Below are 16,567 nucleotides of genomic sequence, written 5' to 3'. Positions count from 1 at the left end.
CCATCTTCCAGCACATGGCCCGTAGCCTTCGATGCTCAGGCCAAGTGCTCATCGAAACACTTCTTGGATGCTGACAGCAACTCTGCTTCCATATTTCTCCCAGGTAGTGCATTTCAGGCACTCACCACTCTCTGGGTGAAAAACGTCCCCCTCAGATCCTCTTGAAACCTCTTACTTTTAAACCTATAAATCTTCTTGTTTACTGTGGTAGTTTAAAAAGTACAAACAAATCAAGCAGTCAATGTAAGATTTGAACCATCTGCTTACACTACAATTCCTTCAAGTGTTGCCATCTGCTATTTGTAATATTAGAAATGAGGGAAAAAACAGTAATTACAACTAAGTGCTGTCACTAATTTTGCTGAAAGGTAGCCAGTCATTCAAATTTTCCTGACAAAACAATGTAAACTCATAGCAGAATGATATTATTGTAGAGAATGTTAGTAATGCAAAAATATATAGAACATAGAAAAACTACAGCACAATTCAGGCCCTTCGGCCCACAAAGCTGTGCCGAACATGTCCCTACCCTAGAAATTACTAGGCTTACCCATAGCCCTCTATTTTACTCAGCTCCATGTACCTATCTAACAGTCTCTTGAAAGACCCTATCGTATCAGCCTCCACCACCGTTTCTGGCAGCCCATTCCATGCACTCACCACTCTCTGAGTAAAAAACTTACCCCTGACATCTCCTCTATATCTACTCCCCAGCACTTAAACCTATGTCCTCTTGTGACCACCAATTCAGCCCTGGGAAAAGCCTCTGACTATCTACCTATCAATAACTCTCATCATCCTATACACCTCGATCAGGTCCCCCCTCATCCTCAGTCTCTCCAAGGAGAAAAGGCCAAGTTCCCTCAACCTGCTTTCATAAGGCATGCTCTGCATTCCGGGCAGCATCCTTGTAAATCTCCTCTGCACCCTCTCTATGGCTTCCACATCCTTCCTGTAGTGAGGCGACCAGAACTGAGCACAAACATGAAACAAATGGGAAAACTATGACAATAGAATTTTAATAAAGGAAAATGTTAACAAATTTTGGTCCAAAAATGGACAGAAATAAAGTAAAATGTATGTTGGTAAAAAACTGAAACATTCAAAATCCAAGGAAATGCATTAAATCTTTGGACACAGACCAATTTAAACGCCAAGGACTGATACCCAAACTAATTAATAAGATTAATGGAATGCTGGCCTTGATATCTGAAGAGCTGGGAAACAAGAGAATGGAAGTTATTCTACAAATGTTTAATGCTCTAGTCAGGACCACATCTGAAATATTCTGATGAGCTCTCTGGGCATCACACCCAAAAGATATACTGGCCCTGGAGCATGGGGAAATAGCAGATTTATGAGAATAAAACCTGGGGCAAAAAGGGATAAATTACTTATAGAAAATACAAAAACCAGGATTATGCTCCCTAGAATTTCAACCCAAAAGGTAACTGACAGGTTTTAAATTTTTGGGGGAAAGAATAGAGTCAGCACAAAACAACTGTTTTCACTGGTTGGGCAGTCTTGGTCTCAAGCTCATAATCTGAAACTTAGAGTAGGCCTTTAGTGAACGAAGTCCTCAATAAGTAGATGGAGATAAAAATTCAGAACTCTCTTCCACAAATGGTAATTGATATGACAACTATTCATATCATACCTACCCATTGGTAGATTGATATTACACAGATAGTACAAAGGAATACGGGAAAATGCTGGACATACAGAGATAGGTTGAAGAACAGCTCGAAACACACTGAATAACAGCAGAAGCTAGAGGATTAAATGGCCTACTTCTTTTATGTTCTGCCTGGGTTGGGTACATGGTAAGATGCAGCACATCCTCAGGAAGTGTTCATGTAAAGTAGTATGTTTAAGTCAGTCTTTGTTGTGTTCATTATGTGGATTCTATATGTTCATATGTCATCTGTGCTCACATTGCTTGTAAAATAATTAATGAAAGGAAAACTGTTTTCATATAGAAGAGAAAATTATATTCCTAATATTCTGACAGTAAATGAATGAATGGTCAGTTTACTCCTGGTTAACTGAGCAAAGAAACAAGTCTCTGATCATCAAATAGTGCCACATTATCTTTTTCCTTCACCTGAGCATGCAAAAAAGGTCTTGGCTTAAATAAACCCTTTGATCCACCTCCACTTAAGTTACTGGCAACCTTTGGTGGGCACATTTGTTTAGATAACAATTATAAAAGTTACTATTTGGTTTCTTACATCATGAAGATGTAAAAAAAAAGAAACTTAAAAGCAAAACTCTTGGCAGATCAGCAGCACCTATGGAAAGAAACAGTAAACATTCCAGTTCAATGACCTTTCATCATAACCAGGAAAAATTAACTAAGATTCAAGTTGCACTAAAGGGGGGCAAGGGTCAAAGGAGTCAAGAGGAATGTCTCTGAAAGGGTGGAGACCGGCAGAGTTTCAACAAGTTTTAAGGGTGCAGGCTAAATGAAGGTGGCTAAATAACAAAAAGATCTTGGGGGGAGTTATTAAAACAGAAATGGATAAAAGGTATACAAACTGTAGACAAAATTACACGCAACATACATGAAGTTGGTAAGTGAGAAACCTTTCCCCATAATGGATTTCTAAAACAAGAGGGCAGAGGTTTAAGTTGAGGAATAAGTGGGTAAGAATGGATCTGAGGATTCCTTTTCCCATCCAGGAGAATGCACTGCCCGAGAAAGTGGCAGAGGTAGGGACCCTCACAACATTTAAAAGGTATCTGGACAAGCATTTGAATGAGCAAGGCACAGAAGGCTATGGACCAAGTGCTGGTAAACGGTATTAGTATAGATGGGTGCTTGATGGTCAGCATTGACGTGGTAGGCCAAAGGACAAATTTCTGTGCTGTATGTTTCTATGAAATCTGAAATTATCAGAAGAGAAAAATAAAACTGAACGACAGAATGGCCAATGTAAAATTGTCGCATTCAATGTTGATTTTAGAAGAGTATGGATGACCATTTATGACATCTGTTTCTCAAGCTTACTTTAAGCTGCGTTGGTCTTGCATCAGTGGCCAAAGACAGATTACAGGTCCTAATTGGTGTGGGATGGGAAATTAAAGTACAGGTAACTAGCAGCACAGGATCAACCACATATACTGAACTCGTGAGTTCTACAAAGTGGACACCCAACATGCATCTGGTTTTCCTAATACAGAGGAGGCCAACATTGAATATTCAGTCTTCACAATATAACAAATTGGAAAAAGTAGAAATAAATTATTTAGAACCTTGTAGAGTTTTGGCAAGAAAGAAAGACCAACTGTGCTGTGTACAACTCAACCATTTCTGAAGCAGGATGGCAAACACATTTGTGCACTGGCATTTTCTTCTTTGGCAATACTTCAGTTAAGAAAGTGGGTTGATGGGTATAAAAGGGGAAGTAACCAGCTTGGAGAGTAAATAATTTGCTGGATACTTGGACATTAAAGGAGCATGTGAAGAAGTGGACAGCATTCTTGCACGAGCTGAGAAGTGATAACTAATATTCAAACAACACAAGTGACAGGCAATAACTAGCTAGAGTATTTAATTGCTTCTATCAACATTATACTCTCCACTTGCCTGACCAATGCAAATCCAATAACAATCAAACAGCTTGACATCTTTCTTTTCAATCTTTTTATTAATTCTCAAATTAAGTATAAAATAAAATATAACATTAGTAATTATACAGAGAGATCAGGATAGCAATCATAACAGCTTATTTATATATAAAAAAATCACAAGGAGTAAAAAAAAAGTAATCTAGACCCTCCCATTCTCTTATTAAGTGAACAAATACAAAAGGAAAGATCGAAAAGAAATGATATTTAATTACATTAAAGAACCCCCAAATCAAAAAAAAATTGATAATAAACCAAAAAAAAAACAAAACTTCAAAAACTGGACCTGAGTATTTCTTCAATTAAAAAGAATAAAAACATTACTATGTCGTCAACTCTGCTCCTCTGGGCTTGACTTCTTCTAGGACAAACTTAAGTAGGTTTAATACTTTATTGAAATCCAATCCTGAAAACTTTCACTCTCTCCTCCTTTATCACAGATATCGAACTTTACAAAAGGCAGGCAGTTCAAACTACATGTTGCAGAATGTACCTGATGCACACAATACACAATGAATGACAAAAAGACCAAAAAACATCCATAAAGCTCATGAGGGAAACAGGATACTAGTTGATCATTGAGGCAGTTCACGACTCAGGCTGGATGTGTGTTTTCTAAGGGGACCAGCTAGCACAAAAGAAAAATTCCCATTTTCTTTTCTTTCAAGTTATTAACTTAAGCAGAAGTGAGATTTTGAGTGACTATTTTACCTTATGGTACCTCACCACGTGGCTAGTTCTTCATGCATAAGCCATTGTAGAAGTAGCCATATTTCATGGTTGCTGACACAGCCAACCTGACTCCTTCTACATCTTACATTCAAACCATCAGCTTTCAGCAGAGATCACCAAACAGCAATCTGGAGTGAAGTTACCTTGATCTAAAGATATTAACTGCAATGTACTCACTGGGATAACTGGTTCCAAAAATGTCAAATGACTGACCTAAAATAAAAACATCTATGATGCCTCTAAGCATGACCTAAAAGATCAAATGTCCAAGTAAAATACAAGAAAGTGAAAAGACAACTGAGCCACAAGACAAAGTGGAAAGAAAATGCTTGTAATTGCTTCTTCCTTTTGTACCTACCTGCATATGTGGTGGCGCCATAGGTGGTGGCATTCCTCCTGGGGGTGGTGGAATTGGTGGCATACTGGGATCAAATGGTGGTCGTCCAAACGGAGGACGCGGTGGTGGTCCTCTCATCATGGCAAATGGCGGAGGTGGTGGACGCACGTGAAGAGGTGGTGGTCCCCGCAGCATTGCGTTTGTTGGAGGAGCAGGGCCACGAAATCGTAATGCCTGCTGATGTGCCATCCTATCCGAAGAGATAAAATATGAATAGATATATGACCACTGCAGTATCATCTTTAAATCCATCATTTATTATTGACATTTTCACATTATTTGTTCTTTTTCTGCACTCCTTCCATATGCATAAGCCAACCTCCTAGCTTGACATTAAATAACTGGTATTCATTCCTATGTCTCAGCAGTGATTATCAGCTTCTGATCTGTTTTTCATCCAATGGCCACATTATTCAGCAGACAGTTTGTGGATAACAACTTTGATATTTTACACAAAAGCCAGCAGTTAGATATCCCTCAGAACTAACTGAGCAGAAATTAATTATCAAAAACTGGAATCTTGGAACCATGTAGCAAACATACACTATTTTTGAATGTGGAAAAGCTTTTCAGCGCATACATTCATTGTAATCTTAGGGAAGTCTTGCTGTACATAGAAACACATTTGCTGTTCCTTCACTTTGATGGATACTATGAACAGAATCAATTCCAGAAACCTTACATGGACCTAAATAAAGAGAAAATAAAACAATATTCTTTCTATGCACAACAGAATTCGATTCATGAACCTTAAAAACAAGTTACCTGAAAATCTCTCAGAAATTTTAAACACAAGACAGGGAGAGCGACAGTCAAGTTTTACCTATAAGTAATCTTCACTACTGTGTAGAACAAAACCATTCACACTAAAAAAAAATGAGCATTTGTTTGCCATGTAAACTCAGTATGACAGTAACAAATAAATGGAATGCACTAGATTAAATGGTATGATAACAAAGTTGGGGGGGGGGGGTGGGACATGGAGACTTTCTGCAGTCTGCAAAGTAAAAAGGAAACAATGAACAAAGATGCAATAGCTTACTTAGTTATATCCCTGTCTCAAATGCACCAATTTTCTCCAGGATTTCCAATTTCCCACGTTTCAAAATCAAGACCAAGAATTCATCAATAGCAAATAAGTAATTTCTTGGAATTAACTCCTGCTTGTAAACATTTTTGTACTTTGATTTTCCTATACTTTTCTGCAGGGGTAAGCTTGGGTGGGGGATGAGGGGTGCTGCCACACACCACTGAAAATTTTACACCAAGCAAATAGAATCAAATTAGGGACATCGGATATTTGAACATCACATAAAATACAAGAAAATAAAACTCAACCAAATCTGAAGTTAAAAACTTTTGGGATTTCAGATTAGGAAAACAAGAAACAAGATTTCAATTTGAATCAATTAACTGCCATATTATCTGGAGATTAACATACCAACTATGTTCTTCCACAGACTTTCACAATGTACTAATCTCCAACTAACATCAAGTCTCCTAACTCATTCAATACCAAGCTATTGTCCTGTCAACATAGAAACTGGGAATACACAGTTGATTCAAACCAGTTATTCTACTTTAGCCCTTGCACCTAGCTCCATTTGTCAGTGCACATTACAACATGTGAGAATGAACTTGGAACCCATTTGCTTGTTAAAACCATGGAATGGAGTGTATTTATCAATACTCACAAATGGAACATTCTGCTAAATGCTCAAGGAGAAATACTTCAGGGGCTCTGAAGCATGTATCGGCTAACCACTCTTAGCCTCGAGATGACCAAGACTCATAATTAGTTGTGTTTCCTTGTAAGCACAACTGCTCTATATGTCATCCTCAGGTCACCACATTATGCAGGAGAACATAAACTAGAAAAACCAAATGGGAAAGAGTTCAAAAGCACATCAGGTATTACTACTTCACAATGCATGAGGCAATTTAATCCAAGCAGGCTTTCAATCAAATTTACACTTGCATCATGTTAAAAGATGCTATGTTAGGAACAATACACTCATTATCAGCCAACCTTCAAAAAAAGTCACTTCAATATTTCTGAAAGGACTGTCAGTTCTGTATTAAAGCACTTACTGTACTGACTTGCTGAATTTTCCAAGGGCAGCATCAGCCCTATGGCATTAATGCCATTCACACAGAGCTTCTTGCACTAACTGCCAGCAAAATAATTTGATCAGGGAGAGATTCATGGCACAGATTAATTCTCGTGCATGGATACACACTATTTCACTTTTCCCAGTGGAGCCAGTGAACAGGCAATCAGAAGCATCAGTTATCAGGACTTCCCCCAGTTTTCCATCACAGTACCCATACACCTATTGGACTGGAGATCAACTCAAGCCAATGTGAATGCTAATCAATTCTGGACCTTCCTGATTTCTGCCTGTACATCTGCACACCAAACAATTTCACTTCAAAAGTTGTACTGTTTAACAATTTTTACTTTGGAACTAATTCACACAAAGTTTCAATACTGCTGAGTGCAGAAACTTCTCAAGGTAGCATATCACTATTGAAAACAATTTTCTGGCAAAATAGGCTTGGCCATTGTGGTTTACTTCAGTGGCTTTGAAACCTTGTACTTAGTACCAAGTATTGCAAGTAATAGGAAAATAATACAGGATTAAAGAAATGTCGTGCATAAAGTTTTTAGGATTTTAAACATTTCTGTCAACTTGATACGTGTTCTTCATAATGACACTGATATAAGGAATGAGTGGAAAACAAGAATAAAAGACACAATAAGTTTCTAAAGAGGAAAAATGACAAAAATTCAAGTGATGACTGATCTCTTAATCAGAGCAGTATACTTGAAGTAGAGTTAACTTTTTTTGATTGATCTCAGACATCTTTGATGGGAACAAGGCTGGACTACCTACCGATTTCTATTAGCTTCAAGGACATCAAGGATCAACCACATACCCAAGAGAGAAAAATTCTTCAATCAGAAACATTAATTCTGTTTCTCCCTCCCTGAAGCTGCTACCTGACCTTGAATATTTCCAATCTTTTCTGTTTTTATTTGACATTTCCATCATTTGCTGCATTTCACTTTGTACAGTTGAGACCACAGTATGTGTGAAGGCCAGACCAAGTAAAAGGTATTGTGTTATTTTGCTGGAAGTCCATTACTGTAACCAGCTGAGTTTTTAAATGAGAGTCAGGTAGCTTTGTGTGCAATTAGCCTTTCCCTTCAAAAAGACCCAAGTCATTGAATTCAACTATGAAGTCTGCCATTTGAACTTGAGGCCTTTGCTTCCTCATCTTGTACCTTAACCACTACACTACTGATTCTGCTGTTTCAGTCACAGAATACACAAGCTGTTTTTGGGAAAAGACCCAACAATTAAAACTCCTGGAATAAGGGTGGAATATCAGTTCAATCAAAGCATAACTGAGAAAAAACAAATTTAAAGATCTTTGAACTTCAGTTTAATGATTATTTCGCCAATTTTGTCATATTATTCTCCTCTGGTTCCAGGTTAGTCACCATGTTCAACAAGCAAAGTGTGCTTTGAGACTCATCACAAAACCAATCATGATTCTGTCCTTAGGCAACATTGTCAGAGGTCACAGGAGAGCTATTAGGAACAGCAGAAGATCTGATTCCTTTACTTAAAGCATAGGGTTCAAAAGTGCTGCTGCAACAGCTAAGATCAAATAATTTATCACTTGGGAAAGAGGGAAAAGGTAACTAAGGATCAGGAAGAGAATCAAATCATTATTTCTGAGGAACCATTGGATGCCAAATTAACTCAATGGAAAACCTGTGGTGATCACATTTGCATAACCCTGAAAACAAAGGACCGAAACAAAAGCTTTGTTATGTTACCTTATATTAAACATAGATAAGATGTATTTCAGCTATATATCTGCAGCAATATTACTCTTACTGCTCAGAATGTTAATGGAGACTGGAGGTTGGTGCCTTGGATGGCAACATTTAGCCCTTTGGAAATTTCTAGTCTTCAAAACCAAGCACATTTCGTGTCAAATCATCTGGAGATGTCAGTACATTTTGACGATTATTGGCATTCTATGTCAGTTGATGTCCCCATTCACGCAGGTAAAACAACACTTCGGCCCCAACTAATCAAATTTCAGAAAGTAAAATCAACTAATTGGACAAAATAGTGTGCCAACCACATCCAACATGGAAGTGTAAACCAACTCAAACATTGGTTTCAGCACAGAATGGCTTTTCAGTCTTCTCTTCTCCCTGCGCCATGACAGAGACAATTGCAGTTTATCCAGTCACTGGTGGTCTGCTGCAATTTCCAAATGAACAATTCCACTTTAAAACTCACCTTATATGGGTTGGCAGGACAGCTAAATTATACAATGAAGGTAGAGTGGAAGATTTTTGGAAACAAATATCACTATATTGGTACCATGCAAGGTTCTACAAAACAGCAATGTGATAATGATCTGATAATCAGCTTTAGTAGTGCTGATGGAGGTAAAAGTATTGACCAAGTACAACAGAATAACATCACAGGCACAAACCTCCCCACCACTGGGGACATCTTCAAGAGGTGGTGCCTCAAAAAAGGCAGCATCCATCACTAAGGAACCCTCAGCATCTGGGACATACCCTCTTCTTATTACTACTATTGGGGAGGAGGTGCAGGAGCCTGAAGACCCAAACTCGATGAATCAAAAACAGCTTCTTCCCATCTGCCATCAGATTTCTGAATGGTCCATGAATACTACCTTATTCCTTTTGTCTTGCACTATTTGTTTTTGTAATTTGTAGTCATTTTATGCCTTTGCACTGTATTGCTGCTGCAAAACAACAAATTTCATGTCCTGCAAGTCAGTGATAATAAGTTTGATTCTGATTCAGATACTTTAAACCCATTTTTGACAGCAGATGAGGCTTTGCTTAAAAATCTCCTCTGAAAGACAGCAATTGTGACAATGCTCTCTCAATACTGCAAGGGAGAATTAACCTGATTGATGGATAAAGAATTTGCATTTATTACTTCGATTCACAGCCTCAATGTTCAACAGCACTTTACAACTAATCCAGTACCTTTACTAGCAGTGTCAATTTGGGAAATGTGGCCGCCAGTTTGGAAACTAAAAGATCCCAAAAAAAAAAGAGATAAATGACTCCTGTGAAAAGCCAACACCTCCAAACAGTGCAGCACTCACTTAGTACTGAACAAATACATCAGCTTTTGATTATTTCATATCTTGGAGAGAACAAAATGCACTCCAAAAGTTAAAAGATCAGTGAAAAATACTCTGGAGAAATTTGATGTTCCCTTGTGGAAATACAACATTCTGCACATTAACATCTCAGAAACCACAGGAACCATTCTGATGATAGATCATCCACACCAACAATATCGATGTGAGTTGATGGTAGCATGGAGGTTAAACTACAAGACTAGCACTCACAAATCTAGACTATTAATCCAGAGATATATGTTCAAAGCCTACTACAGCAGCTGGAGGATTCAAATTCAAGGTATGAAATAAATCTGAACTAAAATGATTGTCAATGTGACTTTAAAACTACTAGATTATTGTCAAATCACATCGAGCTCACTCAAATTCTTAAGGGAGGGAAATCTACCATCCTTATCTAGTCTGGTCTACATGTAACCCCAGATAACAGCAACAGTTCTAATATCCCTGGCTAAGCACTCAGCTCAGGGTATAGTATGGTTGATAAATATAGACTTAGCAAGCAATGCCTCAATCCTGCGATAAAAAAATATAATTCGTGCAGCCTCATAGCTTCAATGCTGTTTTAGAAACCCCAAGTACTGATGAGAATGGAGAAGGGCCTTTTTTGTTCCAAGTCCTGTTGTCTGGGGGCAAGTTATATTCAGCTTTCTATAATTCTTTATTCAGTGAAGAGCTCAGATTAAGACTCAGCCTTAAGACCAAGATCTCAACTTCAGTTCTGAAAAGAGACTCACTGGATCATTAGAAGAAAATAATTTCAAATCACAATTACTATTTTATTGAAGGCATACTTTGAAATGTCTGCATTGAAATGTCTATAATTTAAAAGCATCCTCGTTAAGTACAATATTCATTGACACTACTTGCTTCAATATTTCTTTTGAACACTACCTCATTATTACTTTTTTGGCACTATTTATTTCTGTAATTTATAGGAACTTTATGCCTTTGCATTATACTGCTGCTGCAAAACATCAAATTTCACGTCATAAGTTAGTGATGATAAATCTGATTCTGATCTCAAATCATCGGAAATAACCTTCTTCACTGGTCAAACTGGCAGTTTTGTTCATTGGATGCTCCTTCCCTTTCAAAGCTACTTCAAAATTCAGGGCATTGTTCACTGTCAGACAGCGGTCCTTCAACTAAGACGTTAATGTCAGAGAAACATAAGAGACTGCATAACACCGAAGCAAAGCAGTGGAATTAACTGAATTTCACCATAAAACCATCACTAAAACAAATTACCAAGTCATTTATCTCATACCAGGTACTGATATTTTGCTAATTATTTGGATATTAAAAATTTGAAATAGTCCACAGTTGTAAAATAGATAAAATAATACCAAACTTTTAAGAAGAAAATTTCCCTGCTGATTACTTTCATAGATTTACTAATTTATAACTCCTCAAGTAACATGAACTTTTCATCTTTGGAGATGTGGCACTTCAACTCTGTAACAAGATTTCAATCAAACATGAAAGAAGGCAGCAAGTGATACCTCAATCTCCAAATTTAAAAAAAATCCAAGAGTGGTCAAATTATATTTTTCCCACAAAAATGATACTGAAAATGTGCTCATCAGCTCAATAAAATTTTTGAAAATGTTTTTTTACCAACACTCTAAACGTAAATATTTTGTGAATTTTTTTTACCAACACTCTTTAACGTAAATACTTTTTGGTAACTTGACCTAACAACTGAGAGGTATGTGAAATATACACCATCTGACTTACACCCTATCTTTCTACTACAAACTCAGCAGAAAAGAACAAGAATATCCACTCTATCCTTATCCAATGAACTTTACACAATTGCCACCACAGGATACTCACCATTCTGGAACAACAAGGAAAACCACAAATCAGTCTAAACAATAAAAAGTTTTGAAGCATTCCAATCAAATAGCCCAACTGTACAAGGCAGCATTGGGTGACTGGCAAGCTCCAAGAAGGTCATCTATCAGAATCCATGCTTTCAGAAAAGCATTTTAAAACAACAAAAACAGACATATAACAGAATCCCTACAAGATGAACTGGCCTTAAAACTTTTTAAAGAAAGATGAGTTTGAACAAAGTAAGTGCAATGTGATTAATTAACTGTGGCAGTTACTATGCCTCGGACACCACTCGTGCGAAGTTACTCGTCATGCCCTCCTTGCAAAGTTAGCAAAGCTCCCAGCGGTTTATTTCCCTTTAGGAGGATTTGAATGGTCACTGAGACCGGAGGGAAAAGGTCCCTGCTGCCTCCTGCCAGGGTGTGGGTGAACAGACTTCCCCACCCTTCTGTGCAGGTGGCGGCCCGAGGCCCGGTCAGACCGCTCTCTCACTGGGGAAGGAGGGGGAGGGGGAGGTTTGGGGCAAATGGCGTTATTTATACCTCAGGATCCCAAGCCTATTCATATCCACGTACCGGGCCTGGTTGGAGGTATCGCTGTTGGGTTTAGGCTGCTCGCCAGCTCCGTCCGCCTGCGCCTGGCTCGGGTGTAACAGGCCATCCTGCATCAACAACCCCACGTCGGCCATCATGGAGAGCAATGGGGGAGGGTAGGGCAGAAAAAACCTTCCGCTGCCGCCGACCGCTCCACGCAACCTACCCTACTGAAGCGTCCCGCCCCATCACCGACGTTCCATTGGCTGTTTGGACGCCAGGCTCGCAGCTCAGCGGTCCAGCTGCTTGCCACTCTGATGACGTCAGTAAAGCGATTACGGCTATCACGTTTGGTTGCAGTGCGAGACAGGAAGTGACGCTATTCAACTTCCGAGGAGCTCCACTTTCCCCTCCCCCCCTCATTCGCGCTGCTGCTGTGGGGATGTCTTTTCTGAGGAGGTTATCATCAAACAAAAGAAAACTCTCCCCCCGTTTCAGATGGTTATAGTTAACACGGAGTCAAGCAAAGACAGCCTGTAGAATCAAGCTTCCAACCGTCGTACATTGTCCCATGTGATGGACAAGGCCATGGAAGAGAGACAACCATCTGGACTGATCATATCTTATGTGCACCAGTACTGAGATGTATTCTCGTCAACAGGACTTTTGGTGGCTGTGGCCCACTTGATGTGATTATAACGTAAATTTATTAAACTTCCAAAAACTGCAGATACCAGAAATCCGAAATAAAAGCTGGAAATACTTAGGAGGTCGGGAAGCATATGCGCACAGAGAAGGAAGGTTAACATTGCAGGTTGAGCCCTTTCATCAGATCTGTTCTAATTCATTAACTTTCCTTTGTTATTATTTTAAAGTCTTTCACTTTGAAAAGTGTAACACAGCTCTCTTGCATTCAAGATCAGGCGAATAGAAGAAAGCATCTGTGCTTATTTATTTTTAATGTGTCAGGTTGCTTGAGAAAGAGCAAATAGATACCAAGAAGCAGTAGACTAATAAGGATTCCTACCTTGAGAGCCTCCGATAATAGATGTGCTGCCAGCAAGCAACCTGGGAAATTAATTTGTGAAGTCAACTAGAGCTTCTCTAATGTACCCCACTGCTGTATCTGGAACACAAATTAGGTAAAATTTGTATTGCACCCTTCAGTCAAATATTCTAAGATATTCTGCAGGAGCAGAATAAGACAAATATTAACACAAACAAGAAGATATTTCAGCAAGTAACTAAGAGTTTTGCTAAATATTTAGGTTTTAAGTAGCATATTAAAGGAAAGAAAAAAAGATACATCAGGGTTGGAATTCAAGACATTGTGGTCTGAGGAGCTTAAGTCAAGGTTGCCAATGGTAGGGTGAAGCAACCCTGCAATGTTTTAGCCTAACAGTAATGCTGGAATTATTCTGGATTCCTGTAAAATGCTGGACTCCATAAGTGAAAAATGTAGTAACAGAACACCTTGGAAAGATTAATAAGACTGAGTGAGACAACATGGATTTGTGAAAGAAAAATCAAGGTTGACTAATCTACTGGAGTTCTGTGAGAATGTGGTCAGTAGAATAGGTCATGAAATAGACAAGTGGATGTGATATATATTTAAGTAAGGCTTTCGAAAAGGTCCCATGTAGAGGATTGGTTAGAGCACATGAAGTTGGGGGTAATATACTGTCATGGATTGAGAATTTGTCATTGAGGCAGAGAGCAAGAGTAGGAATAAACATTTTTCTCAGGTTAATAAGCTGTGATAGGGTGGATGCTTCCTCTGGTTCCGGAGTCCAGAATCAAGGGTCACAGTCTCTCAGTAAGAAGTAGGCCACAAGAAGGGAAAGGCAGGAGAAACTTCTTCATTCAGAGGATGTTAAGTCTTTGAAATTCTCAACTGCAAAGAACCGTAGAGGCTCAGTACTGTTTATACAAAAATATTGATATATTTTTAGATATTAGGGAAATCAAGGGATATGGGAATTGTGCAGGAAAATGGCAGTGAAATAGATCAGCTGTTATCTTGATAAATGGCAGGACAACCTCCAAAGGCAAAATGGCTTCTTATGTTCTGATCTAATTGACTATGAGGTTCTCACATTTGGCTTTTGCTTATAGATGAACAAAGTGGACCAAATGGTCCTTCCAATCCATAACGATCTTGTGGAATGGAGATTCTTATTTCATATGCTCTGTTGACTTTCAGGCTTTGGTGCCAAGATTCTCCATCTCAGATTTGAGGTGAATGTTGTTTTCTCCGAGGTTATGCACAAGTTATGTGCAGGATGAACATAAATATGTGGAATTAACAAATTCTACCATCTTTATTGCAAATCATCAAAATAAAAATGGACTTGACCTTAGATTTTAATTTGATAATCAAGAAAAGTAGAGTACATAAGTATCATCTTCCTGTCACTAAATGAGAAACCAAGCACTTGGACAAAGGATCAAGAGAACATAAAGGTCAAAGCTCTCCTTGGCAAATTGCACATTTCAGTTTGAGAATTAAAGAAGAATGCTGGCATGGGTATGTTATCTAAACCTAATGCACTTACATTCTTTGGAGAAGCAGACCTACTGCCATTACCCAAATGTAAAACTAGTCTATTTTGTTTGCTTGCTACAATGGCACTGCAAGTCATCGGTTGTATCACTGCAGTGCAGTAGTTCAAGGTGAAGACTTTGTCAAAGCAATTAGAGATGGGCAGTGAATACTGGATCTGCGTGGCCTTGGTTGAAAAAGAATTTAGAAACAGTACTCATCAGTAGCAGTAATTTCACCAGCTCTGTATTTGCTCAGTGTTGTGTGGACATTATCATCAGCACATGATCTAAACCACAACAGGCTTGTATTTAGTGGTTTTCTGAGTTAACTTTGTCATTCCAGGGCTGTGCCAAACAGCGAGCTGTAGGTGGCAGCTTGGAAGGAGAGTTCAAAACCACATCTGCACACCTTTACATGATGGTTTTGCAGTGTCTCTCAGACCAGAAGCCTCCAGGGGAGTTGGTTCCTCTGCTATTAAAGCTCATGGTTAAGGATTTACTTTTTTTCTAGTTCCATTAAATTATCAACTTGATTGAAAGAGGCACCATTTTCCAAAAATGCTATTTGACAGCCCGTTTGCTATTTGTTTATACATGAATATAATAGCCAAAGACCTGAATTTTGCTGAAACCTACGCAGAACAAAAGATTCCCAGTGCAATGTGCACTCTGTACCTACCTTCTCCAGATAGTCATTACAGCACAAGAATTCACAAATGCTCTGGAATAGCAAACAGAAAAATCAACAAGGGTTCTTGCTCCTGTTTTCAATATTGTAACTCCTGCTGCATCTAAATGAGCAACAAACGAAAACAGGACTGGAAGTTAGCTTGACTGAAAACCCCACAGAAACTATCAAGCCTCAAAGATCAAGAATACCCATTTAACAGAGTCCGAGAAGATGATGGTGATGCTTGAAATAACAATCCACAAGATTCAGGAACTGAGAGTCTCCAACTTGCTCAGCCTACAAATAGTTGTTAATTGAAAGAGATGCTGTATTTCTATTGTGCCTTTCACAACCTCAAGATGTCTTAAAGCTCCTTTAGCCAATGAAATATTTTTAAAATTCAGTCATACTGCAATTGTAGTTGTAATTTGTAGACAACAAGCTTCCACAAAAAAAAATATGTTAAAGGTCTGACAGTCCATTTTCAATGGTGTTGATTGGTGGATAGATATTGGCCAGAACTACACTGCTCTTCAAAACAGTGTCAATGGGTATTTTATACCTACCTGAGAGAGCAGATTAATGTGTCATCCAAAAATGGCATCTTCAGCAATGCAGGATTCTTTTAGTAATGTCGGTAGTATCAATTTGGCTTTTATGTTCAAATCACTGGAGTGGGACTTGAATTTGCAACCTTCTCATTCAGAGGTCAGAGTGCTTCATACTAAGTCTTAGATAATACATGAACAAAACCAACTGCTGAATAGAGCAGAGTGAAATTCATTTAACATGTACAGTTTTGACTAACATTGCATTCTGTGATTCAGATGTATTAATAATCACTTAATAATTACCTCTGCAATTTTCTGGCACTTCTGTCTTGTTACTAGTGAGTGGTCAAATGATCTGGTATCCAAAACAAGGGTCTGATTTATTAAGAGTGGTTTCTAAAGTGCCCTTCTGGCAAGGTGAATTTATAACTCTTGTGTTTTTCTTCTTTCGACT

At 38.5% G+C, this 16,567-nt stretch overlaps 1 protein-coding gene across 7 annotated transcripts in view; it reads right to left on the bottom strand.

The window, feature by feature from the left end:
• LOC127569455 (transcription elongation regulator 1-like) overlaps positions 1 to 12,549 on the bottom strand; it is an 82,374-nt gene extending 69,825 nt beyond the window's left edge. For 4 of the 7 annotated variants that reach the window (XM_052014117.1, XM_052014118.1, XM_052014120.1 and 1 more), the window contains exons 1-2: positions 12,358 to 12,549; positions 4,721 to 4,949 (exon numbers count right to left, since the gene is read on the bottom strand). In XM_052014117.1, the coding sequence (XP_051870077.1) occupies positions 4,721 to 4,949; positions 12,358 to 12,506 (378 nt within the window). In that variant the 5' untranslated portion in view covers positions 12,507 to 12,549. The remainder of the gene's footprint in view (positions 1 to 4,720; positions 4,950 to 12,357) is intronic. The other 3 variants (XM_052014119.1, XM_052014123.1, XM_052014122.1) reach the window with 3 other exon arrangements.
• Positions 12,550 to 16,567: the final 4,018 nt, after the last annotated feature.

This window comes from Pristis pectinata, chromosome 4 (assembly GCF_009764475.1).
Source record: "Pristis pectinata isolate sPriPec2 chromosome 4, sPriPec2.1.pri, whole genome shotgun sequence".
Lineage (NCBI taxonomy): Eukaryota > Metazoa > Chordata > Chondrichthyes > Rhinopristiformes > Pristidae > Pristis > Pristis pectinata.
Note: the sequence above shows the minus strand (reverse complement) of the source record. Positions and strands in the feature narration are given on the sequence as shown.